The following is a 26204-nucleotide window of genomic DNA, read 5'->3' as shown; positions in this document are numbered from 1 at the left end:
CTTAGGTTCAATCTGACTTACGACCGGTTGGCCAGAACCGATCCCACTTGTAAGTCTATGTTACTTGTATATACATCACATTCTGGCTATGCAATGACATCTGAGAGACACATTCCTGTTGACTCAGAATCAGTCCAAGTTTTCTGAAAAAGCGTGTTAGTTATAGCAGTGAACCCAGATGTTAAAACACCCTCCAATGCGTTGCGCAGAGGCTGGTCAACATTACATATGCAGTACGTGTAGCATCGCAACAACTTTGCAGCTGTTATTTTAAAGTAAACAAATAATCTGGCGGTAATTGGCTTTATTGAGCCACAAGCCGATGTTTGCTGGAAGCACAATATAATCACGCTGATGATAATTACAGTTGAGCACTTTATTCTAGTCATGCTGCCAAAATGAATTCACAAATGTGCAGACAAGTTTACTGATCATCGTTGGGCAGACTCAATGGGGCTTTTCAAAACCACATGAATGTGCATCTGAACTGTTTCTGCTGACAATCAGAAAGAAAAAAAAAAACAATACTCCATCTGTGTTTTCAAAGGTCTTCGGGTGGACCTTCTACATTTCACTCTCCTGATGCGTGTGTAGGTGTAGTGTTCCACAAACGGAGTTTCTACTTGCCCTGCATGAATTGATTATTCCGTAAAAAAAACTCTTTGACTCTTCCTGTCCTCCGCTAACTAGTGACCTCATCGAGGCAGCATCCCTGAATACATGTGTTCCTATCCATTAAAGTTTCCCAAAGGGTGTTGAGAGAAAACTGACATCAGCAGGGTAAAGAAAAGCCCTTTACACCCCGGCCCTGGTAACACATTTCTCCTGGACCTTGGTTAAATACTTGCCTCTGCCCTCTCTTCGTACATCTATCCATCCGGCGGAATGGTAATGACCGCAGAGAGGAACAACTGCTCCTGAATTAAACATTCCCTTCCAATCAGACAGAGCGGGGCAGCGCTTTTCCTGCTGGCAGAGGTGCTTTATCATCGTGCAGCTCGAGTGCATTGGAGGTCAATGACTTGGGCCCAGTTTTGTTCTAATGTATTCCATCTCAGGGCAAATGAGATGCATTTCTATGTGAACCTTCAGTCTCAGGGTCAACCCTAGACTGCCCCAGCAATCGAGTTGACTGTCATATTGGGACTCACTGAAAAGCACCACGCGCGCAAAGCCAGGGTCCGTTTCCAAATGTGTTACCACGGTATCCCCATGTGATTTCACAAGACCATCTATCTTCATGCTTCTGTGGGAGTGTTATTTTCATGTGCAACCCTACCAGTGCGTAATAACCGATTTGTATTCTTCACCTCTTTCTTTCTCTCCATCACTTCTCTCATACCTCTCCTGTCACACCTTCGTTCCCCTCTAGGTCGCCAACTCACTATATTCAACAGCCAGGCGTTCATCAAAATCGGCGGTGGTGGAGAGAAGGGTCGCCATTTCCAAGGCCAGATCTCAGGCCTTTACTACAACGGCCTGCAGGTGCTGAAACTGGCAGCGGAGGGCGACCCTAATGTCCAGACCCAGGGTAACCTGCGGCTGGTCGGCGACGTTCCCTCTGTGCTCACCACAGACACAACCTCCACCACCCCGCTGGCTGATATGTCCACCACAATCATGGAGACAACCACAACCATGGCAACAACCACCACCCGCAAACAGCGCTCACCCACCATGAGGGACAGTGTCACGCAGGTAAGATGTTTGGAGTGAACATGCAGAGCACCAAATAAAACTGGGCTTTGATATAAACAAGTAAGAAAGAAGGGGTTAGGTATAGAAATCACACTTCGGTTTGATACATCACAGTGATCCATACAGGATTTTGTCATTTTGATTGTGGACAATGTACCAAGAACAACATGCTGTTTAAAGTGTCTCACATCTTCCACTTCTGTTTCGGCATTGCTTACAAACAAATCTCTCTCCAGGTTGTTTTGCAAAAAGGATTTTTCAAAAATAAGCTGTTGAGGGGAAACTAAGAAAGACATTTATCACCTTCATGAACCTTTCAGCTTTACTTCTGGAGTAGCCCTGATATTGCAGCAATGGATGTCCAGATTGCTTTTATTGTACCCATCATTCATTGTTCTCAAAACCCTTGAGAGACCGACATCATATTGACCTTGAGTCCTACCAAATAGGCCTATTCTCATTTTTGGTATGGCATAACTAGTTTCAATGCTGGTCACTGGCCATATGGAATATATGTCATACTGTGACTGTGTTCTTCATTACTGTTTTGCACATGCTTTGTTATGCTCTTGTGCTACTGTACAATAAACATCAGTCATAGATATGAGACAATTACCATCTGGATTTTATTGTAAATTCCTTCTACAGTGGAGGTAGTTGAACAAACTGATGAATGAGTTGATAATACCTATTTAGAATTGCCTTCTTCAACTTAGTATAGCGACACACAAGTGAAGGAGGTTCTAAATTATCATAATATTGCTGCGCTATGTTTCTGAAATGATTTTGCTAATAAATATTCACCAATAAATATTATATACAACATTAGATCATACAATTTAATACGCGGGACTATCAGCTTCATGGATCGCGGAAGGCCTACTTTCCTCTTTCTCACACTATGAAACAATACAAAGTTTAGCACTGCATATATGAATACTATGTAACATTTGCAATTCTCACATCAAACCTGCCATGTTTGTCTCTTGGTGAAAACTTCCCGCGCATGATACTTTATCTCATTTGTTAAACCATTGTAAGTAAAGCATCATTCTATCGATCGATAATTTCAAAGAAACGCAGTGTGCACAAATGTCAATCAAGCTGCTTATGAATCATAACGGAAGGACAAAGAAAAATTTTAAATGTTTAGTTTCTGGCTGTATAAATTCAGCAATGTTTTTAAACACAGACTGCTGTATTGCAGCATAGTTCTGCAGTATAGTTATAGCTTATTGACATAACATGTCAAAAACTCATGTTGAATATTTGTCTTTAGTTTTTCATGCACATAAAGATATAGGTCAACACAATAAGAGGCTCTTGACACAGGCTTCAGTCAGAATAGAAAATCTACTGTGCACTACTTTGCCAACTTGTCTTTATCAATTCCAGTGTTCCACACCATACAGAATGCTGTGAGATGGCTGTTTTGGTGATGGCAGTTTTGGGAAGTTAATATCTCCATATTGTAAGGCTTAAACTTCTTCTAACCTTCCAGTCCCCATACAATTTTCCCCAAATTCGTGCAATCGAAAGAAAAGTTCACACAGCACTTCAAACCATCCAGACAAGCCCTGACAGTCGAGTAGATGTGCAACCCAAAAAAAAAAGTCTTGTTAGCTCTTAGCCACGTTGGGATGTTCAAACGGCCTTCAGCCTGAGAGCTGCGCACATAAAAGCTTTGCAGCTATTAGTCCAATCAACAGAGGCCGGTTTGATATCCTCTCCGAGGACATGGCCGACTAAACCCCAGACAGGCCAGAATGCTTGAAGTTTACAGAACATTCACAGAGATCTACAAAAGCCGTAGGAGGGGAGTTGCAACATGAAACAGCTAATCTCATGGCTGCAACATAATCCAGCACATTTCATGCTGACCTTCACATGCTAGTCCACGGCTGCTTTCATCCCAGCGGCCACGCGCCACATGTACTCGCATGTTATATAGAGTCAAATGGCTGATACCCACTTGTCTCATAAAGATTCTTAATAACAAGCTCCTTATTCACCTCGTGGGATACACAGTCGTTACCATCCAATTACTGTTCGCTGCACACTGTGTGTCTAGCGCAAAGACGTTGTGGCATTCCATGGTAATTGGGATCCAACCGAGGACACCGGAGCAATGTCTCTGATAGCTGTGGTCAATTAGCAAAAAGCTAATGAAGCTGACCCACCAGTTGTCCAATTGACTGGGTCCCAAGACAACTTTGACAACATGGAGGACGTGCCAGGTACAAGCTGAATAAAAGTCATTCGCTTTTTCTGTAATCTTTGGTTTTTTTTTTATTGTTTGTCTCATAAATCTTTAAGCTTTAAGAATGATTGTAGCGGTGCGTAAAGGGTGAAATTCTCCATGCAAAATGTAGTTGGTCATTGCAGGGTGACAGATTTGTGGCACTGACTTTACTTCTCAGGTCTCTAAACATCATTGCGTCCAAGGAACATTGTTTCAAAGTGTTGCTCAAATCCTTGTCACCACATTCCTCTGCTGGGTGCAACCAAAGTGCAGGTGTTGAAATAAAGTGATTTCCACTTGTGGGGGAGTTTAGTTGACAAACCGAATTTGGTGCACCTTATAATCGATGACATGGCTCCAGATCAGGTGAGTCATGTGCTGTCGAAGCACATACCACATTTACCACAAGTCAGCAGCCCACTGGATTACGGAGGGGATTGTTGACGCTACTTCCTGGCCTGAGATGAACCCTCTTCTCAAGGCAACCGAGCACTTGCTCAACTGGGGACTAATTATCGCAGTTAAATGAGCTTGTGATTGGTTAAAAGTGCATCTCCACTACTGCAGACAGGCCAGTCTAGGGTGAACAGCACCCCTACTGAGACTCTGCATTGATCATCTTATTAGAATTTAATGTTGGCCAAATGAACATGAGTCATAAGTTCTGAAGTCAAAACTGTTATTTTTCCAATGTGAGCTGGAACTCTTGTGGATGGATGTTTGTACAACACAGACCAGTTTGTAGCGAAGATGTTATTCACTAAAACTAGAGCTGGGACTTCATTAGATACATTTAGATGAATTCATGATAGGCATGAATAAATAGTCAACAAAATAACAGATTCATAGCTTAAAAACGTTTTCAGTGCATCGATTCCATGTGCACAGCCTTGTACAATGTGATGTCATCACCAAAACATCCATGATGAAAGACACTAAATGACATAATGGATGGAAATTTTTAGTTTTCCGTTGTTCTCTTTATCAGTGGAGCACTTCTAGTCTTCAGCTTATGTGTTCAGATTCAACTTAAACTTGTCCTGGTGTTAAATATTGAAATGCAATGGATCACTGAAACTTTTGATAAATTGTATTTTTTTCCACTGAGTATACTATATATACTATATAGTATACTATATATATATATATATATATATATATATATATATATATATATATATATATATATATATATATATATATATATATATATATATATATCAGGTGGACAACTTTGCCACGGCAAAAGTCTTGTACCCTAATGCAGTATTTTTATCAGTGATAAAAATACTGCATTAGTGATTGTTTCGCTGTTGACTTATTTTCACAATGACTTCACAGTGAGCCCTCTGCATATTGCTTTATACAACTAATTCTGATATGAATGTTATTCTTATTTATTTATTTATTTATTTTTGGCACAGTTCAATTTTGTCTCTCTAAGACAATATGAACATAGGAGGCCACATTATGATCACATCCTTCTGAATGATGTCAATCCAGATTGAAACTCCACTATAAACAAGCATAAAAATATAAACAGATATAAACAAAGAAAAAGAAGATAAGTGAAGGTAATTGAGAGAGGCAGAAAAAGAGCACATTTTTTCCAATGTGTCTCATCTTTTTATACACGTAACTGTGACTGTTTTCCCCTGTGGTGCGCTTCAGTCTGCACAGCTGCTACGTCTGTCTCACTGCCTTTAGAATGGCTTCGCTGTGGTTTCGTATTTCTGCTCCTTCTCCTTAAACATGAGATCAATAGAACGCGACTCTAAGATGTCACATGCACCCATCCACCCAGTCCAATGTCATATCTCGGGTATCCAGGCTTCTTGGCCCGAACAGTCTTCTGTGTTCAGAACACTTCCCGGGCTGTATACAGCTGCTCAGTGCCGTGGAATTGGCAGCTCCCGACAGTTTGGTGTGATGAATTGCCGGGATCCATTTTAGGATCATAAAAGGCTCTCAGGTTGCTTTACAGTCTGACATTTATATTCAGCCATAGAAACACAGTCTTACCTTTAGACTGGCTTTTATTTTCAAGATTGTATTTTCCTGAACAGCACGAATACTTGAAGGAAAGCTCCTGGAAAACCTTTAAAAGCATTAAATAGGGTTCTCAATATTTGAAGATTACACACGGTAGCTTTGATATTACTTTTGATTTTACTTTTTTTACTCTCCACGTGTCAGTGATTGTATCTGAAAGGCTTGACTATTGACTATTGAGATGGACTTAGCTGTTCAGTTTGAACATACTGTTCGGTGTTGCTTAGCACTTCAACTTCAGTGTTTATACCAGATTTAATATCTTATACTGTTACGGGACTCAAATTCCCACTACTTGATAAACTGCTAGTCAAATTCCTATCTTGTTGTTTCAAGCCTGAAACAAAATGAATTTACCGCAGAGGTGAACAACCTCTTCCCAAACTTTTAATTCAATGCTTGAAGAGCAGAAAGTGCATTTGTGCAGTTTTAAATTTCAGAAGCACCTTTTGGCTCCAGCTGAGAAAGTTTTTAAGCTTAAACCGGGCTTTGAGGAAGGCTCTGGACATTGTGTGTAAATCTCTGCCTGAGGCTGGAGGCCCACAGTGATTTGGGACACAAGAGTCCTCCAAATAACTGTGGCTGCTTCAATGGTAAATCAAATGCAGTTATATAGATGCACGTCGACCAATCCTTGGTTCTCGATGATTCAGTGGACTGGGTTTGACAGGGCAGAATAGGAAGTGGTTCAAGCCTGGTCAATGGAAATGGAAAGTTTTCGGCTTGTCGGCTTCTGTTCTTTCTCTTGAATGTAATGGATAGCAGTAGAAGTGACTGACTTTAAAAGCACAAATGGAAACTTCAGAGGTTTGATTACTGAGATTCTTTTTTTCAATCTGCTTGACAGTACTTAACTCTTTTAACCAGGATTTTCAACGTCGCATGATTCTTATTTTTAACTTGCATTGCCCTTGATGTTTTTCACCAATGACCTGATAATAACTGTATTTAAAATGAAAGGCATGAAATTGGTTGAGCATCTATTCAAGTTAACAAAATCATGTTTTCATCTGGGATTCGCTCCCGCACTCCTGTTGAGCTTTTAAAGTCACCATTGTCCGACCATGGAGCTGAATTTGCAATTTCTCAAGATTCCTAGATAGTCCACTTAACAGTTTGGCGAGTTTAATTTAGTTTAGATCGCCATCAAGATCAGACTGGGAGACTGCGTGAGCGTCTGTGATTTATTTATTTCCTTTATTCCTAAAAAATAATCTTAGTCATTGGTCTTCAGTTGGGATTTGCCATCAACATTTATTATTATTATTGTTTGATATTTTTATTTCTCACTAATGATGTAACCAACAACCAAGCAGTTTACTGAGGAAGACTTAGACTTGAGTCGACTTATACTGTATGTGTTATCTCTGCAGGCATTGCATGACACTCGGGGTCATGAATTTGAAAGGCTGTCAATAAAAAAAATATAATAACTTGATTGTTTTTCCCAAAGTGCTTGTCCCAAAATATTGGAATTGAATGAATCTCAGTGTATTTTTCTTCTTTCCTATTCCTATTTGTGAGTCAACTACTGATAAAAGAATCAACATTTGAAAAACAAAAAAAAAAAAAAAAAAAATGTTAAATTCTGCTATAAGAAGAATGTAGCCTTGAAAGGATTCCTAGTGTCAGGGAAAAAAATGAATTTTTGTTGAATTCAAATAATTTAAAAAAACATCTTTTATAAATTTGAACTGTTGGATTCAATAATTCAGTCATGATGGCAGAAGTCAACTTCCATATCCGTCACAAGTTTCAACTTGTGCTTCACCTGAACGTGAACTCAACTTTCAAGGAGGCAACACTGCCACCTGGCTTAAAGAAGCAAGCAAAACTCAATAATGTAATTCACTTTACACCACCTTTATATTGAGAGGTTGCAGCTCTCAAGCTATTGCCTTATTTATCATTACATGATGTATTTTCTGTCTGGGGCTTTTTGAAATTATATTGACCCAGAGAAGCTCACGACACTCATTGGAAGTCCCGTTGACTCAAGTTAGTGCTGTTACGCCCCAGGAGAATTCACATTAAAACAGCAATCACTTGAAAACAGCAGCTCTGTAATGTGGCGCTTGAACATCACCAAGAGATGAACAGTTTAAACTCAGAAGTCGGAGAATTTGGAAACGCATGGTGGAAGCGCATCGAACCAAAAAGTACCTTACACAGAATAACTGGACCTGATGAAGACTTCACATGCGGCTGACAGAGAAGAGGTAAAGCAGAAATCTAGATGTTTCGATTTCCAAGTGAGAAGCATGTAGACTTTTGCCGATGTCAGTGAGGAGTTCAGTCGACCGTTTGAGAGTGGAAGGTTTCGATGATGCGCTCAGTGATGTGGGACAAGACGGACGAGTTACAAGGTGTAGTAACCACTATCAGCCGTTGGCACAGGACGCAAGCAAGAGCGGTTTGAATCAGTAATATCCTGCTGCTGGGATCAGCCTTGTGTGACAGGCAAGGAGGGAGATCCACTCTCACAGCTGTCACTGGACATGATTATAGCTGTCTGTGGGTTTTCCCAACAGCAGTGGAAATATCATCTTCATGCATGAAACTATCCAAGTGCGCTCACGTCTATTCAAACACAGAGCGCATTCGCTCTCTCTAACTTTTGTAAAGCTATTTCACGTCCGGTTTGTCTTGTCAGTCATAAGTCTAAGCCTTTACTGGATTTTGGCCCAGCACCTCTCACGCTCAGTGGGGTCTATGCTTCAAAGATAGAATGTCAAAAGTTCATTCAGTCTCTATTGTGAGTCATTGGCTGGTCAGCTACACATCACTGCAGTGTTAATAAAATCAATTGACTGCTTGAAAGCGAGGGGAATCAGAAATCACAGTCATGCGGGAAATAAAGGAGCGACTTCATTATGCTCCTCGTGAGACCTGAAGACGCCTCTGTGCCGCTTATCAACAATTACTGCCGATTTACATTTCATTATGACATCTGGAGGCAGACGGACGCAGCGGAGACTGAGTCACAGCGAGTCAGTGCAGTCTTGTGGGGACACAATAATACAGATTGTTTAACCTATAGTTTAATTCCGTCACGGTAATTGTTGCAGAGAATTTAGCAGTAACTTCACCTTATCATTTTTTTTTAAAATTTTTTTTAATCGCTCTCCAACAGTCAATATAACGTGAATTTGAAACTGAAATTTTCAATTTCTCTTAAACCTTTGAGCTGCCCAACATGCTGATCCTTTGTTCATACTGGAATAACGTGCTTTGATGATTTGAATAAAAGATCCACACGTGTGGTTGGATTTTCTTTTTTTTTTCTCTCGCTTTTCTTTCCTTTTGACACGCATTTGCTTGAACATTGTTTTAAAAATAAGAGCTCAAGCTGTGCTCTGGCTTCTGTCGTCTGTGCAGACAGCCAACCAGGGGTGTTTGAGATTCTTGGTTTACTTCACTGTTTTGTTTTGCTTGTTCCCGAAGTTTTCCAGATGCATGAGCAACTTAATGAAAAAGTTTGCGGGGGGATTTTCATTTTTCAGTTTGTGAAAATAGACAACCTGGCGAAGCTGAATAAAAATGATGACTCCTTTTATTTAAGTATTTACTTTAATGTCTAAAATATCCCCATGGAATTGCACACCTGCTCACAGACACCTTCAATCAAAGTCAGGGGGTGGCAGTACAATATGGTGCCTGTTGAATCCAGCGTTCAAGCCAATTCCAGTACCATAAACACACCAGAGAAGGAAGATGGGAAAAGCTTGACTCAAACAATAATTATAATAACAAACAAAACATTGTTTATATGTTCCAGCTACACACAGACAGTTGTGAAATTAAATCAAACCCCTCTAGTTTTTGGCCGATATTTAAATTGTATTCTGCCTGACCAGTTGGTCATAAGCTGTAAAAACGTTTTTGCTGTCACCAATTCAGTAAATCACAAAACGCTGTGTTTCTCTTTCACTTCTTGAATGGATCTGGGTTATTTTGGGTCGAAACTCTATAAAGAGCATATTATCCCCAGAACAAGAGCAGGTGGCAGGGTCTACCTTAATGATAGGGTAAGGAGTTCTGTCACTCGGGAGAGGCTCGGAGTAGAGCCGCTACTTCTCCATGTTGAGAGGAGTCAGTTGAAGTGGCTCGGGCATCTCATGAGGATTGACCCCTGGACGCCTCCCTTTGGAGGTGTTTCAGCTGCAGCCAGCTGGGAGGAGACAGAGGGGTCGACCCAGATGGAGGGATTGTATCTCTTCATTGGTCTCGGGATCCGCCATTCGGAGCTGGTGGATGTCAAACACCTGGGAGAAGGGCGCCACCTGAAGCTGCAGCATGAGTGGATGAGGATGATAGAGGCAGTGTCACACAATGATTTGCCCCAACCAAAGTGTTTTTTTTTGTTGTTTTTTCTTTAATTTTTTTATTAAGTTTAACAGTAGCTACAGTATCCAGCATTACCTCACATTTGCAACAAAACTCTTCTGGTAAAGTCAACGGCAGCGCTGAGTGTAAACATCATTCATCAGTCACATTAAATTATGAGATTTATTTTCTCACGACTGAACTTTACCAAAGATTATAGGCAGTCTAGTAAATGATCTTTAGATAACACTGAAACGTTCCATGTTCAACTGCACTACGATACAAAAATGTCATTCATTCATGCATGTTTGTTCAGTTTTAAATATGTGCATATTGTTTTTCCTAAATGGGATAATGCTGGATCATACAATGAATGATGGAATCAGGATTTGTTTGGACCACTGGCAAATGCATCACAAGAGAAACACTTCCGTGCTTGTTGTTGTTGTCGTTGGGAGAATCTAAAAGCCAGAATTAACGGCCAACAGCCAATAGAAAGCGAGACCAGGTGATACAGAAACACACTCATGACAAAAAAAAAAAAAGAAAAATTAATGACTGATAACATCCGTGAGCTCGTGGGAGCAAAAACTATTTGCTAGTGTTTGAATCAATTATCCTGACAAACGCCTCCTGTTGTCTATCAGATGAAGCAATCTTGAATAACAACACTGTTGTCTCAAACAGTGTTCCACAAAGACAGACTGTCAGATTTAATCTCCGCACACTAACAGGCCAGTACAACTGTCTACCAGCTGGTTTAGGAAGAGATTTTGTGTACAGATTGCCAGTCTGGCTCCTGTGTGCCCACACACTGGAGGACACCTTCGCTATGAGACTCATCTCTGGCTTTTGTTTGGTCGAAACACAACACCCCAGGTTCCCTGAAGTTTCTATCTCCGCTTACATAAATACATACAACTCACATTGAGCTTTCGCCTACATGTTGTTGTTTTTGTCTTCTCCAAAAATCATCAGACTCTGGTCTTCCTCTGACTCTTTTTTTCAATATTTGCACAAACCATTTACATAAAGGCCTCTACACTGTGTGTCGAGGTGTAAAATGCCTTTTTCTAAGCTTTACATATCCTTGATATATAAATCAAAATTCATTTATCCTTAAACCAGATTTATTTGTCACAGTATAAATCCAATATTTTCATTTCATTTTTGTTTAATATTAAATCTAGGTATTTAGTTAATGACTCCACAGGATCTGTTCAGACAAACTTCACTTTTTTTTTTAACAAAATTTCAATCCTTGCAATGTTTTGTGTCACATACACGTGTTAGTTACGGCTGTTGAATGGAGCGAATGACAAAAGTATCCGACAAATAACCATCACAGCATTCTTCATGTTGTTATCATGTCAATGTTTTGTCATGTTTTGACGTATTAGGTGGTCAACTACAAGTCTGACGTGTCTTCTCCCTCTCTGATGTTCTATCCAGCAGAATGCGGACGACCTTTTAGTAGCATCAGCTGAATGTCCGAGCGATGATGAAGATTTAGAGGAGTGTGAACCGGGAAATGGTGAGTCAGCTCGGGCAGTTTTTTTCATTCTTATTGTACGAATTTCATTGTTTGACTGATTTTATCCTCTTCCACAAACCTGTGTGTCTCTTCACATGCAGCTCTGATTGGTCAAAAGTTAGCCTGTAGCATTGTCTGCTGCCGCTTTAAACTGCAGAAGGACCTCCAGCAAATGCTAGGAGGCAGTGTGCAGCCAGTTGTTTCCCCGAGTCTAACAAGGACAGACAGTTTCAACATGCTGTACGCCGCCGGGGAGGCCCAACTGCAGAGGCTTTGTTAGCGTACACAGCAGGGTCGAGCTGCGTTTGACACCGTGACAAGAGGTGCAATTCCAGGCCGCTCGTTCCGCTTCTCACCTTTGTGGTCGCTTTCAATCCGACCAAACTGCCAAGATCCATGGCAAAGTTGGAAGCTACTCCTTATACACCTTCAACAGCACACTGGCGGCCTCACACTGAGCTGCCTTTTGTAATAGGTTATCCCAAAATCCAGCTGTTTGGCACAGTGCTGTGCGGCTGTTTGGAGATGCCGTGTTAGAGGAGACAGATTGTCCACACTCCATCCAACCAATCCAAGGCGTATCAGTCAGTTATCAGTGGACTCAATTGAATCAGCGGTTCACTCTCTTGTTGTCTTGTTATCAGTGGGCAGGACGAGCGGAATTCACTCTCAGCATATGGTAATCGGCAAGAATACTGGGAGTCACTAACTATTACATTTGTTATTGGGAGAAATACACGAGGAAAACAATACAACTCTACAACTGAATGATTTTCCCTTATTGGAAAAAGAAAAAGAAGAAAAAAATTGGAAAGAAAAATAAATAAAATTTGTACGTATGTATATGAGCGCCAACTGCCAGTCAATGCAAATCTGCAATGAATGTGAGGATAGTGGCGTGTGACCACAGCTGTGTTAGTGTTAGTGTGTTAGTACGCAGGGCTTTGTAGCGCCTGCCTGAAGGGAAGGGACAGAAGGAGGCAAATCCTGGGTGAGCAGGTTCTTTCATGATGTTCCCTGCCCTCTTTCTGGCACTGGACTTTGTACACGTGCTGGATTGAGGGCAGGGGGCTCCAATAAGCCACTCCTCAGACAGTCCCGTCTGTCAGCTATAGTCTCTTCCTGTCCTGCTCCGTGTGGCTGCTGCAAACCACACAGTGATGGAGGCGGAGAGGGCCGACTGGATGATCGTAATGTAGAAATGAAGCACCAGCTGCTTAGAGACACAATGCCATTTCAACTGACTCAGGAAGTACACCCTTAATCTTGCCTCAGGATGTAGGTGATGTTCACCACTTCAGGTCCTGGGAATTTTAAGGAGTCCATGGCTGGCACAGTGCAGCTGGTCATAGTGAGGGGAGCAGTGGTGGAATCTGCCTCCTAAAGCCCACTGTCATTCCCAACCAGCCGCTCAACCTCCTGCCAAAAAGCATCCTCCTGGATCAGGCTGATGACCGTTGTGTCATCTTCAAACTTCAGTAGTATGACCGCTGGGTGAGGTTCAATTGTTGGTGCAAACAAAAGAAGCCCTAAGATTTTAAATAAATAATATTATTACAATAAATGTTGAGATCAACTGCTCATGTTCTGAGCTGTAGACCATGACAACCAAAGCTGTTGTGAGCTCTCTACATGTAGTATCAGATGTACACTGTCAATGCATGATATTGAAGAGTATGGCATTGAATTGACCAATAAGAGAAGATGGAGATGGATTTCTTTGAAGTCAAGGAATAGGAAAAGCCAGTACCCAGCAATAAAAGTGTACATATCCCCTCTTAGACTAGACAAGAAATGACTCGAAAAGCAAAAGCTCATATTCTGACAACCATGGTCAAATATATCGACAATTTTGCGTCCCATACTGACGACAAAGTCAGCCTTCAGCGTTGCATGTTGACACAATAGGTTTTCAATCCAAGCGCATGTTCCGCCTTCCACGGCACATCCAAGGATGCCAAGGACAGAGGCTGGGACTAGGTGTGCACCTTCAGTAAGTGGGGGAGCCACAAAAGGGGCTATTCATGTACTGCATATACCAAGTGACATCAAACTGTAATGTAAATTTGTGAAGAGACCGTCTGATTGTCTCCCCTTCACTAGTCTCAATCCCGCCTCTTGGAAAACTACCCAGGGTCGGAAGACTATTTTACTCAGTTGAAACACCTGTGCATCAGTGTGGAACGCAGTAGGCTGCTTTTTTCGTCAGTATAGGAAGCACTTGCAATGTCAATAGGATGATCAGGATGGGCTGAGGAAATCCCATGAACTACTTGCACTCGTCCTCACTGAGACTTTCCTCCACTATGTTGAACATACATTAAAGAGTGATTGGCAGGCGATTAAAGCAAAAAGATGCTTGTGTAAAGAAAAAAAAGTGAACCTGTATCAAGTTCAACATTCACATGTGGTTGTCTCTGTAGGTGGCTAGGACTAAAATAGAGACTCAATTCCCTTCTTATCAAAACATGAGAAATGAGAGATTTTTGGTGGTGGATGCTTTGCCCAGGATTAAGCTCCCATGAGGCATTGCTCCCTCTCGCTCTCACACGCTCTTTAATGCCCACACAAACACATTCAAAGGCTCGCAGACTTGCTCACCTGTCCCAGACAGACACCTGTCTCCCGTTTTCTTTCTAACTCTGCGGTGGGTGTCGAGTTTTCCCTCTGCGATCGTGCTTCTGGGCACGCACGCGCCCCATATCTCACCCTCCCAGATGACGAGGGACTTCCAGCAATGGATGTCAGCAGGAGGTTGGATAAGCGCCGGTGAAAAGCTGCGGACACACAGAGAAGAGTGACTATTGCTTGTAAGACGTGTCTTCGGCTTTATCACAACTTACTCCCAACACAAGGCCTGCAGAATCCCATGTTTTCAATTACGCATTAGACTAGAGCTGATATATAGCTCAGTTTTAGCGTTTTGATCCTCTGCGGTCATGAAATATTCACAATATAACACCCATTTTTTTCAATAAAATATTCAATTTTGATATCACTAACGGTTGTAACTTAGAAATGGTTAGAGATGTAGGCATACTGTAAATGAGAATAATCTTCTGTGTGACCCAACAAAGTAAATTGTTTGTTTATCATAACATCACCAGGTGGTAACCATCGTATTACAAAACTTTTTCAGATGTTAGTCTGATCCACTGGAGATAAACTTCCTCATCAGTCAAGCAACTGTGATGATGGCTTGGCATCAACACAGTCGTTCACGGCACAGCCATTAATACCACTGGTCCCTCCACTGCTATTTGTAGTGTATTTTCGCCTGCAGTCCCACTACCGCTGTCACCATTCTGACCCCTCACCACGTCCCTAGACATGGCAAAGCACCAGTATGTGCTTATGGACTGTCACAGCAAACTGTCATACTTTCTGTGTCACTGCACGTTCTTCATCAGAGTGTGGATATTCTTCTTCTCCTCCCTTTTTTCAATCTCTATTTATTCCAAACTTTGATAGAAACAAATGTTGCTCAGGTTGAAGTTCTAGGAATCCACCATCTAGTTGTGTAAAGTAGGGTCTACATGAGGCTCCGTATTTGCAGCATTGCTTGTTGAAATGTCATGATGCCGCCAGTTTCAATTTTGTGACAATGGCGCATAAAGGATTAATTCACAAAAGCCCAGACCCGAGCTCCTGCGATTACCGTTGACTAGAAGCCCTTTTATCTCCTATGCTGGTACGTTAATTCTGTGCCATCACCATGACATCACGTGACCTTTGGCACTGGGGGCAAGTGAGGCACTTATCGTTTTGTTTCATCTTTCAACTGCTCTTTGAAGCTGAGACTCCTGATGTCATGATAGAATTATTAAATATATTAATATTATTTCCCTGATATTGTTTTTTTCTGAAACACATATTTTATCTCCCATTTTAGTTTCTGCCGTCCACAAGTCGGATAACAATTGCAGATAAATAGTGTCGTGTTATGCCAGAAAATGCACACTGTCCAGTCGCTTGCTGTTGTTTTCAATAAAATGTCATAGTGAATATCAGGCAGACTTTTGCGAGGTCATGCCCTTGTCTTGTGCAGGTGAAGCAAATAGAGTACGTCTAAGATGTACGTTTAAAGACAGGAAAGACTGCGACATCCCTTTGCTTCACACTCAAACCACATGAACTGGGCCGAGGAGATGATCCATGCGGGATAGGAACGGAGCCAGATTCAGAGGCAAACTCCTCGCGAGTGACTCCAACTTTCCCCCAGCGGGCTAATTAAACTTTGACTCTGTTAGGGAGCCTTAATTACATCTGCCAATTAAAGCTTTGGTCCTCGGGTGGTGTTAATGATCCCTCATCAGAGGGGCCACGGAGCCTCAATGGAGGGGTCCAGGAACACTGAGATGAAAAGCACGTGGGGTTGTGGCAAACGTGTAGAAATGTGAAAATGTCTTCCATGGTGAGCGAGACGATACGCGGCTAACTGATTCACCGCTTGATACAATTCTGAAAGATTGTTTTAATCTCATGACATTGTCCCTCTTATACATGTCTTTACCCTTACCTCAGAGTGACCTCACTTTCATCCTCCCTGAGCTACTTATCAGTCCCAGGATGTTGTAGGCGCGATTATAACTTTTATTCCAACAAGATCAGAGCTTTGAGAAGCTCCTTAATAATTCATCAGATGACACAGAAAGCAGCTCCTGATGTTCAGCTGAGATCAAGGCGAAGAAACCCTGAGATCGGCTTATCAATGAGGAATGAACACGGGCTGAGAAGGCCGTCACCGAGTGTGACTCGGAGGTGCCGGAGATTCAGCACGATCATTGAGGATCAGTGTCTGCCTGACTTGGAAGCAAACCTTGTCAAGAGTGAAAAGAAACATCGTCTGAGAACAAGCTGCAGGCACTAAAGCATGTTTTAGCCATGTAAGGATTCTATTTAGAATGTTTAAGTTTAAATGAATCTGTTGAATTCATGTGTTTTGCTTGGTCGGGCGTTTTAACTGAATAGCGTGTCCAAGCAGACCTTGAAGCATCAGCCTCTGCTTCTTGTCTCTGATGGACTGACTGAGTTTTTATCCTTGGCCTTGATCTTACTCCTTTGCTACACTATATTACCAAAAGTATTTGCTCACCTGCCTTGACTCGCATATAAACTTAAGTGCCGTCCCATTCCTAACCCATCAATATGGTGTCGGTCCACCTTTTGCAGCGATTGGGAAGGCTGTCCACGAGGTTGAGGAGTGTGTTTATAGGAATTTTTGACCAATCTTCCTAAAGCGCATTGGTGAAGTCACACGCTGATATTGGTCGAGAAGGCCTGGCTCTCAGTCTCCCAAAGGTGTTCTGGTCAGGACTCTGGGCAGGCCAGTCAAGTTCATTACACCAGACTCTGTCATCTATGTCTTTATGGACCTGGCTTTGTGCACTGGTGCACAGTGATGTTGGAAGAGGAAGGGGCCGTTCCAAACTGCTCCCACTAGGTTGGGAGCATGGAATTGTCCAAAATGGTCTGGTATCCAGAAGTTCCTTTCACTGCAACTAAGGGGCCAAACCCAACTCCTGAAAAACAACCCCACACTATGAGTCCTCCTCCACCAAATTTCACACTGGGCAACCTCCAAACACAGACTGGTCCATCAGATTGCCAGATGGAAAAGCATGACTCATCACTCCAGAGAAAGTGTCGCCACTGCTCTATTGTCCAGTGGCGGCTGCTTTATACCACTGCACGGGGCTTTGCATTGCACTTGGTGATGTATGGCTTGAAGGCTGCAGCTCGGCCATGGAAATCCACTCCATGAAGCTCTCTTTGTTCTGTACTTATCTGAAGGCATGACATTTGGAGCTTTGTAGCAATTGACGCAGCTGACCCCTCTCCGTCGGTTTACATGGCCAACCACTTTGTGTCTGAGTTGCTGTTGTTCCCAAACTCTTCCTTGTTCTTATAACAAGGCTGACATTGATTGTGGAGTATTTAGGAGCGAGGGACTAGATTTGTTGCACTGCTGGCATCCCATGACAGCTCCACGCTGGACTTCACTGAGCTCCTGAGAGCGGCCCATTCTTTCACAAATGTTTGTCAAAGCAGTCTGCAGAACTAGGTGCTTGATTTATACACCTGTGGCCACCTGACACCTGTTTCGGATCATTTGGGTGGGTGAGCAAATAGGTTTATATATGTGCTACAGATGCAAACAAGACTAAATTAAATAGCAACAGTGGAGCATCCTCACTCCACCAAATCTCAGATTTTTTTTTCTTATAAATCCCACGCAATAATCACTATCACTATGATGAGTAGCATTCCACCTCTTGGCTGGAGCAGATTTATGTCAGGACGTTTGCTCTGTTCTACAGCATAATTTCCACATCAGGAAATGTTTCCCTGCGATGGACTGGTTGCTTTGTGTACATGTCTGTAATTGTGCTCCCACCACTGAGATGTTGTGAAATGTAATCGAACAGCCTTAGATTAAACTGTGTAGATGATCAAATCTAAACAAGGCTTATCCTCACAAGAAAGTGGCACACAACCACAACTCCACTTGTTTGTGAGAAGGCAGTGGGAAGGTGATTAAAGCCCCAGAACTCAGGAGGCTCTCTTGTTTTCTAGCGCTGCCCCTCACTCTCAGAGCCAAACAGTTCCAACGTTATGATCAGAAACAAACAGTGATGCTTTGTACTAGAGATTCACCTAAAATGTATTCTTGTTCCTGAGCTGTGAACAGTTTTATTTGGCAAAATCCCTCCACTTGAGAAGTGCAGACAGAAGCCGTGCTTTTTTAAAAACCTCTCTGGTGGTGGTGATTGTTGTGGTTAGTCAGACCAGATGGCGAAACACATCCATCAAGCCATGGTACTGGAGCAAAAGCAGGGCGGCACACCGCGACGTCTAAGGCAGTCGTGTTGTCTGACCGTCATTGTATTGGTTTGTGTATGAGTGACTTGCTTACACGCCTGTAAACGCATGAGGTTTAAAGCAGGCATTTCACTAGGACACGCCACTGGATCATCCTCTCATCGGATCTGACTGACAGATGCCGCTGAAGAGGTTCTGAATATTCCACGCGGGTGCGAGCGGCTCGACGTGAACTGCACAGTAACAATGTTTGTCAGAGCGATAGACAACGGCGTTTCAGCATCCATCATCCGTGCTTCTCATTCTAAACTAATAGACGCTGGCTGGCTCGCAGAAATTTCATCATGATTCCTCGCCGTGGCAACGCCACCTCTGCTGTTCAAATCAGTGCAGTCAAACTCAATCAATCACGCAAAAGATCTGCGAGTATCTCCCTCCTCAACATCTAAATGACGACAGTGTCGCTGAGATCATAGCGTCCCCTCTTATCTTTCGAAAGGTTTATTGCGCTTGTTCCAATCTTTAATATTGAGATTCAATTCGGGTAATGGCGTGAAATAAATGTTTGATCATTAGGAGGATGTCAAGGAGGAGACAGGATAGATTAAACGCTTGGTTTAGGAGGCCTCAGATGTGGGGGTCACATGGAGTCTACAGTGCGGGCAGTCGTGGAAGATCACCAGCAACAGATGCCATGTGAATTAAGAGACAAGCTGAAGACAGGAGGCGGAAGTTATGTCACTGAGGGAGGACAAACACCTGGGATCAGCGGAAATGGATGAGCAGGGCACTGCACAAAGCTGTGCGATCTGCAGTGCAGTTACTCCCAGCCCTAATCTCTAGGTGAGAGCCAGTTAAAGGTTGTCCAACCCACATCCTCTCTGTCAGAGCTCCACCTCAACTGTTCTTTCTTCCTCTGCTTACGGCACACTAGTGTACATATTTGGGTCAAAACAATAATGCGGTGTGATTCCAGTACAACTGTGTCACAAGTTTTGTTTTGCTAAAGGTACGGAGATCTTGGAGGCCTTTAAAAAAGGGACATCACAGACTCACAGAAGAACAGTCAGAGCTGCATGTGAACACTCCAGGTTCTGATGGGAAAACCCTCGGTTTTGTTTCCATGGTTAACAGCATTTCTTGATGACTGTGTGTGAAGGCTGAGATTCATTATTTTTGCTTGCCACGAGTCAGATGGGACAGTGACACATGGCCTGCAGGCTTTGGCTGGAGTGGCAAACAAACAAGTGATTTGCTGGAATATTAGTTTAAAACAAACTTGGTAAACAGTTCCCAATACCACGCTATTGTTTTATAATTGATTATGTGTCAGCACTAACCATCTGGATGGATGTAGAAAAGATTCAGTTAAAGGTAAATTGTCTAACCCTGGCCTTTTGTGATGAAAAAGTAACCAGTTCTTACACACCTTGCTTTGCTTTGCAGCCCCCGAAATTTACTCATAGAGGCAGATTAATGGCTTTAAAAATTGGTTGCAAAGGAAGACAGGCGCCACTTTGAGAAGAGAATTGCTCTGAAACATTAACATTGCTTTGCTTTCGGTGACGGTCAACACAGCTCCAGAAGTTTCTCAGTGATAAAACCAAACTTTTAAGAGTGAGCCAACAAACTTGGTATTCCCATCAGTGGTTTAATCCACAGTGAGTATTGTACGAGCTCACACTGTAGGCTGATAACTTACCCCGGTATCCAAAACAAATTGAAAAGCGCTGCCAGTAAAATATGTAAGGAGAAGTTTTGCCCATGAAACGATTCACAAAGCTCATCTGTCCTATCAGCCTCCAAGGTGAAACTCAGCCCACAAACACAGTGGAAAACAAATGATTGCCATGGAAACTAGCCTTTCTCACATTGAAAAAAAAAGTATCCTTCAGAGAAGTTTGGGATGAGTTAAAGTTGTTCTTCCTTCCACAGCTTTGACACTGTTTGTTTTTCAAGGCCAGCCTGAGTGTGTTTGTGTCTGTGTGCAAGTGGGGATGTGTTGAAATGCTGTGGCTTGTTTAATTGAAAAAATGTTGAATGTCTATCAAGGGTCTGGGCAAAGGGTCGATCTGGGTCATCGGTGATACTAGTGTAGTCAAGCCAAACGTCAATTTCCTTGGCCGAATCTCAACAGATTTTAAAGGCGAGCTGAACATCAAAGTACACATCTTTCCTCACAGTGGTGCTTCTATGAAGACATACCAATTTACACCTAAGAAGTTTAAACATTTCTACTGCAAAGTCTTGAATATATTATAATGTGATAATGAGGCAAAGCAGAGGTGTTCTTCTGACACATCTGAAAAGTAAAAGAAATGCGAGAATTAGAGACAATACTGAATTTAATTCCATCCTGCAAAATATTTGGACTGAAGTGACTCCTTGTTTATTATAATCAGGTATAAAAAAAAAGCAAGTATTATCAGAAACCTGTGTATTTGCAGTTGTACGTTCTGCAGTAAATCCTAAATAAAGAACAATAGAAAACAGAGAACAATGATTAATATGGCGATCAGTGATCAGTCGCGAAATGCCATTATGGTGGATGATGAATTGCTTTCTTGAAAAGGTCATTTTATGTATTTATCTCTTTCATTACCTTAATCCCACAATTCTACATCAAAATGTATTGTCACGTTCGACATCGTATTCGACATAGCGTTGTTACTTTGTTGCCTAGCAACAAACTTATTAAATACTCAAACTCAGCTATGCGTCACTGCAGTTCTCTGCACAGGTCACTGCCATGTCACCAGGGGAGTTTTTTATATTTACCACCAGATGAACCATTTCTGTCACGTGACCACTTCTCTTCCTGGCCCATACACAAAAGCATATCTTTGTTATCGTGAACCCGCCCACGCCGCGCTGCAAGATTTGAACTGCCCTTCAATTGATTCAGAGACATTCTCACTTCCACCACGCTTTATTTTACAAGGAATCACATTATCGTAGAAAGCATTGCTGGTAGGATTTCAGCTCGCTTTTAAACTGCCTGCTTCCTCCCCTTAACACCCTTTCGAACACTGACTGACCTCATCAAATGAGTCAAGCCAGAGTCATGGTCTTATGCTGCTGACGATTCTTAATACTCTGATAATTCTCTTTCCCATTCGTGTTGTGATCTAATCCACCACCTGCTATGTATAACTGACAACGCATTACCAGAGAAGTGTTGATTTATCCTTGTTTGCCTCCTAACATTTTTGAACCCACTCCCCCCTTTTATGAAAGCAACTCTTCTATTCAGGTTGGGGGACTTTGTCATTGCGCAACAGGAATTTGGCTCTTTTTTACATTACGTGTGCTTGCAGCTTAAAAATAATAATAAATAAACCCTGTTAATCTCATCGGGAATCATGCAAGAAATACTGCACTTAACACATGGAATTTTGGATAGAAATATGAGGGGGACCATGTTTGCTGCAGGAATAAATATTAATGGGATTATTCATGAGCCACAGAATCTGCTATGCCCATGAAAGGAGGTGGGATGGGGGTTTGCAAAGAGGCACTTGATACGAGAAATTGGTATAAACTGTCTGCGCACTGAAGACCAAAAAAAGGTTCAAGGGAGGGGTTCGGGAGGGGGAGATGTTTATCACTATCCAAGAACAATCTTACACAGCTTTCTTTTTGTAATTTTTTTTTTTCATGCAAAAATCATGCGGCCAATTTGTTGATGTAAGTGACCTGAACCTCGTGGTTTGCTATCTTATTTAAACAATCTCAGCAGAGTAATGTCAGCGCTAATGTAGCAAGGCTAGCGCAATTAGCAGTGAAGGCTAGGCTGTGTAGCTGCTAAGTTTCCCAGTGATATTTGTACTTTATGTTCTTTGTGTTAAGGTCAGTGCAGAATAATAAAGCCAGGATTTGTACATACTTACTGTTTGTTTGATCTGTCATACATTCAAGATATTTCATATTTTAACCAGAATAGACTAAAACTAGGCAACTAACCTCAAGTGAACTGATACTGGTGTTGACTTCTGTCTTTCAGGTGGTCATTCAATTGTGGATTCTAACTCGCTTTCCGTTGTCTTTTTCTTGTTCTAGGAGGTGAATTAGTGTTGCCCATTATTACTGTGGACTCCCTTGACCCCCCATCAATTGCCACCCGCTACCCAGTAATCCCTTCGCCCCCAACTACGTATCGCCCCTTCCTCACTTTGCTCGAAACCACCAAAGAGTCACTCCCCTTGCCCAACATGCGACCTCCTTGTCCTTTGGACCAAGAAGACTGTGAGGAAACCATTGAGGTGTCCGCCTATGGCTCGGGGGAGATGACCGAGTCGGATGACGAGGATTATTACAAAAATTCCCCCTTGGTCACTGACAGGACTGTCCTCCCTCCTCCCCCTGCAGTTGAGGGTGGCGTCCAAAACCCCCGTGACCGCCACTTCTCCCGTTTTCCCAATTCCAACCGCCCACCTATGTCCAGCACTCCCACCGCCAACCCTGACCAGCTCAACCCGCGTGTAAAATCCGCAGTGGGCGGTAGCAGTAATAACATACCTGCCGGTAAAATGAATACCCGAGATCAGGTGTTACTGCCGCCAACCCATCCCTCATCAGACCCAGGCCACCGCAGAGTTCCAGGAATAACGTACCCTCCAAATTTTCCCCATGTTCCCACTCCAGACCCTACGTCTCCAGACAAAGGCCTACCAGGAGCCGTGGAGGTACAGCAGTCCAGCAGCACCACAGGAATGGTGGTAGGAATCGTAGCAGCTGCAGCCCTCTGCATCCTCATCCTCCTCTATGCCATGTACAAGTACCGCAACCGAGATGAAGGTTCCTACCAAGTGGACCAGACTCGCAACTACATCAGCAACTCTGCCACGCAGAGCAACGGCACCCTGGTGAAAGAGAAACAGCCCAGCACTGCCAAGACCGTCACCAAGAACAAGAAAAACAAAGACAAAGAGTACTACGTCTGAGGCAGAGTTGCCGTGACACCCAGAGATGGACCGCAGACACACTAAGGGAGGAGACGAGGGAGAGGAAGAGAGCGGGAGGGAGTTGAGGTAGTTGTGGGAGACGGTACCTATTACTAAGACATGTTTCGATCTCAGTATTGTCAGGTGGCTTTAGGACCACATCTGTAACATCTTGTTCCTTACCCTGATTTGACTTTGAGGCCACAGATATGAACACAAATGTGCCAACAACCAAATGCTGAGAACAACAGAGATGCGTGTGGTCCAGTATGACTCGTAGTCGAATTTCTTAAATACTGTAGGAAAACAGCGCCATCAGTATTTGTCTGTCCTTGAAACTGAAGTGAGCTTGTTGAGTGGACCATCATTCTTTAGAGGGTTTCGACTTGGCACCTCTCTGTAAAAGTCTCTGTAACAGCCAGCGTTTAGAAACTCAGTGTCAAATCCACCAAGTGTTCAACCTAACTGACATACTTCTCTCTCTTCTCTTCCTCTCACTGACTTGAAAACTCTCCTCTCTTTGTCTACGGTTCTCAGCAGTGAATGCGACATTAACTCTGCCGTGTTTCAAGCATGTAGTATTCATTTAAAAAGAGATACGATTTTTCTTTTTGTGGAATTTCTTAAAAAAAAAGAAAAATATTGATCATAAACGTAGCAACCGTGTGAGATACCACCACTCCGAACTCTTTGATGCTAACTCTAGCCGCCAAAAACTTGAGGCCAAAAAAAGAACCCTTGGTCGTCCTTTGTTCCAGCAGATCTGTGTCATGTGTTTCCAGGTCTGCTCGGTGCCTCCTAGTGTGCCGGCAGGAGACTGCGTTGAGTCTTTACTAACCACCTTAAAACAGAACAAACCTCCAGCAAACAGGATGAACTCTACGATTATAAATGTATGTGTAGACGTTGCAGAAACCCACGGACCTACATCGTGCGGCATTTCGCTGACGCTTGAAAGCGAAAGGACTTTAGGATTTTCAACGTCAGAGCATCGGCTAAATCCTGGATCAACCCCTTCATCAACAGCGTGGCCAATGCCTCTGCCACTTTGTTTTTTTGTTTTTTAATCCTTTTTCTTCAGAGAAACGAGGGACCTTTAAGGGGACAATCCAAATTCATCTTGCTGGTGTGATATTCCTTGCAATTCCTTTGTCTGGCCAGCCTGGACTGATGGCAGCCAGCAGGCAAACTTCTAGGGAAGAGCATATTACTAAAGGTGAACAGGCGTTCCCTTTGGAAGATGTACTGCAGAACTCAAGTATACCGATTTTCAATTAAAAAAAGAAAATGAACCATGAAAAGAAAAATCGAGAAAAAAGTTTGTGAAATGTCTAAATATTTGACTCTCATCCCATTACTACGAGAAATGTGTTTCCCATTCCATCGTTCCTGTTTGGAGAAAAAAATGACTGATTCTGGGAAAATGAAATTTCTATCGCTTTGTTTGTTTCGGAAGAGGAGCAAATATGGCTTGGGATATATATGGAAGTACACATTTTCCCTTTTCTTTCATCAGCCGTATGTCTATATTTTTGTATTTCTTTTCCCTTTACGGCAGGTTTTATGTCCGCATACCATGTGGCAGAATCGCCATCCATTATATCTTTTTTTTTTTTTTTTAACTATATCTATTTTCATATTAACGGCCAGAGACGGAAGAGGAAATTGTTTCATTTGCAGCAAATTCATTTCTGCTGCCAAGAGTTTGTCTAGTTTCTCTACCCGATGCCATCCAAACATACTCCCCCCAGTATCTTCCTGTTCTTTCTAAATGTTATTGTAAAGTGTTCCAGTGAGATGACTCTAAATATGTGTACATTAACAGAGGGAATACACTTGGTTATATACTTCTTACTTCCTGTGTCGTGTGGTCTGTTTATCCATGCATAGAAATCGAGATGTTGCAGCTGATCATATTAATTGCCGCACAACTTCAGTGTATAGGAAAATGCTGCATAACCAGATGCCTCAGATTCAACTCAAAACTCAACAAAAAATGAAAAAATGAAGTACCTTCATTTTCTTCAAAGCCAAAAAATGTTCATAGGATGATGAGAATGGTTTGATTAGCGACAAGCTAACAGGTTTCATGACACAGCGTCCCCATTTTCAGAGCCATCACTAGTTTTAGTAACATCCCTGATCAGCAGGGAGGGCTGCAGAGTTTTGTTCAGAATGCAGCAGATGCCCAGAGTGCCAGAGCAGGTAGACGGAAATATTGATAGCATGGGAACTGAGTGAAAGCACATTTAAGGAAAACATCAAAGATTGTTTTTCACAGAATAATAAATCCAAAGAAATCAACCTACCTTTTTTTTTTTTTGAATCAGCACCCTCCAGGTCAACTTCAGCCCAACATACAGGTAAAACATATAGTGGGACCTTTGAACTAAAATTGTATTCATTCTAGAAGCTGTTGAAAACGTTCAAGATTGGAAACTTGAAAAGCAAAGAAGATTGAACCACTTTCTTAACTATGAACAAGTCAGAAAAGTTGGAAAAGTTAATTCACACTCTGGTTTGTTCCAGTGTATATCAGGACAGTTAATACAGGATCAATTTCAGGACTGCTGCAAAGACCACCTGT

At 42.3% G+C, this 26204-nt stretch overlaps 1 protein-coding gene across 18 annotated transcripts in view; it reads left to right on the top strand.

Moving 5' to 3' along the window:
* The window catches only part of nrxn2b (neurexin 2b), a 633241-nt gene extending 607788 nt beyond the window's left edge, over positions 1 to 25453 (top strand). For 9 of the 18 annotated variants that reach the window (XM_053860757.1, XM_053860765.1, XM_053860764.1 and 6 more), the window contains 3 exons: positions 1373 to 1698; positions 11771 to 11852; positions 22734 to 25453. In XM_053860757.1, coding sequence (XP_053716732.1) covers positions 1373 to 1698; positions 11771 to 11852; positions 22734 to 23617 — 1292 coding nt within the window. In that variant the 3' untranslated portion in view covers positions 23618 to 25453. The remainder of the gene's footprint in view (positions 1 to 1372; positions 1699 to 11770; positions 11853 to 22733) is intronic. The other 9 variants (XM_053860769.1, XM_053860768.1, XM_053860761.1 and 6 more) reach the window with 3 other exon arrangements.
* The last annotated feature ends 751 nt before the right edge of the window (positions 25454 to 26204 follow it).

This window comes from Synchiropus splendidus, chromosome 3 (assembly GCF_027744825.2).
Source record: "Synchiropus splendidus isolate RoL2022-P1 chromosome 3, RoL_Sspl_1.0, whole genome shotgun sequence".
NCBI lineage: Eukaryota > Metazoa > Chordata > Actinopteri > Syngnathiformes > Callionymidae > Synchiropus > Synchiropus splendidus.
The sequence above is the reverse complement of the archived record's forward strand: the minus strand, read 5'-3'. Positions and strand labels throughout refer to the sequence as shown.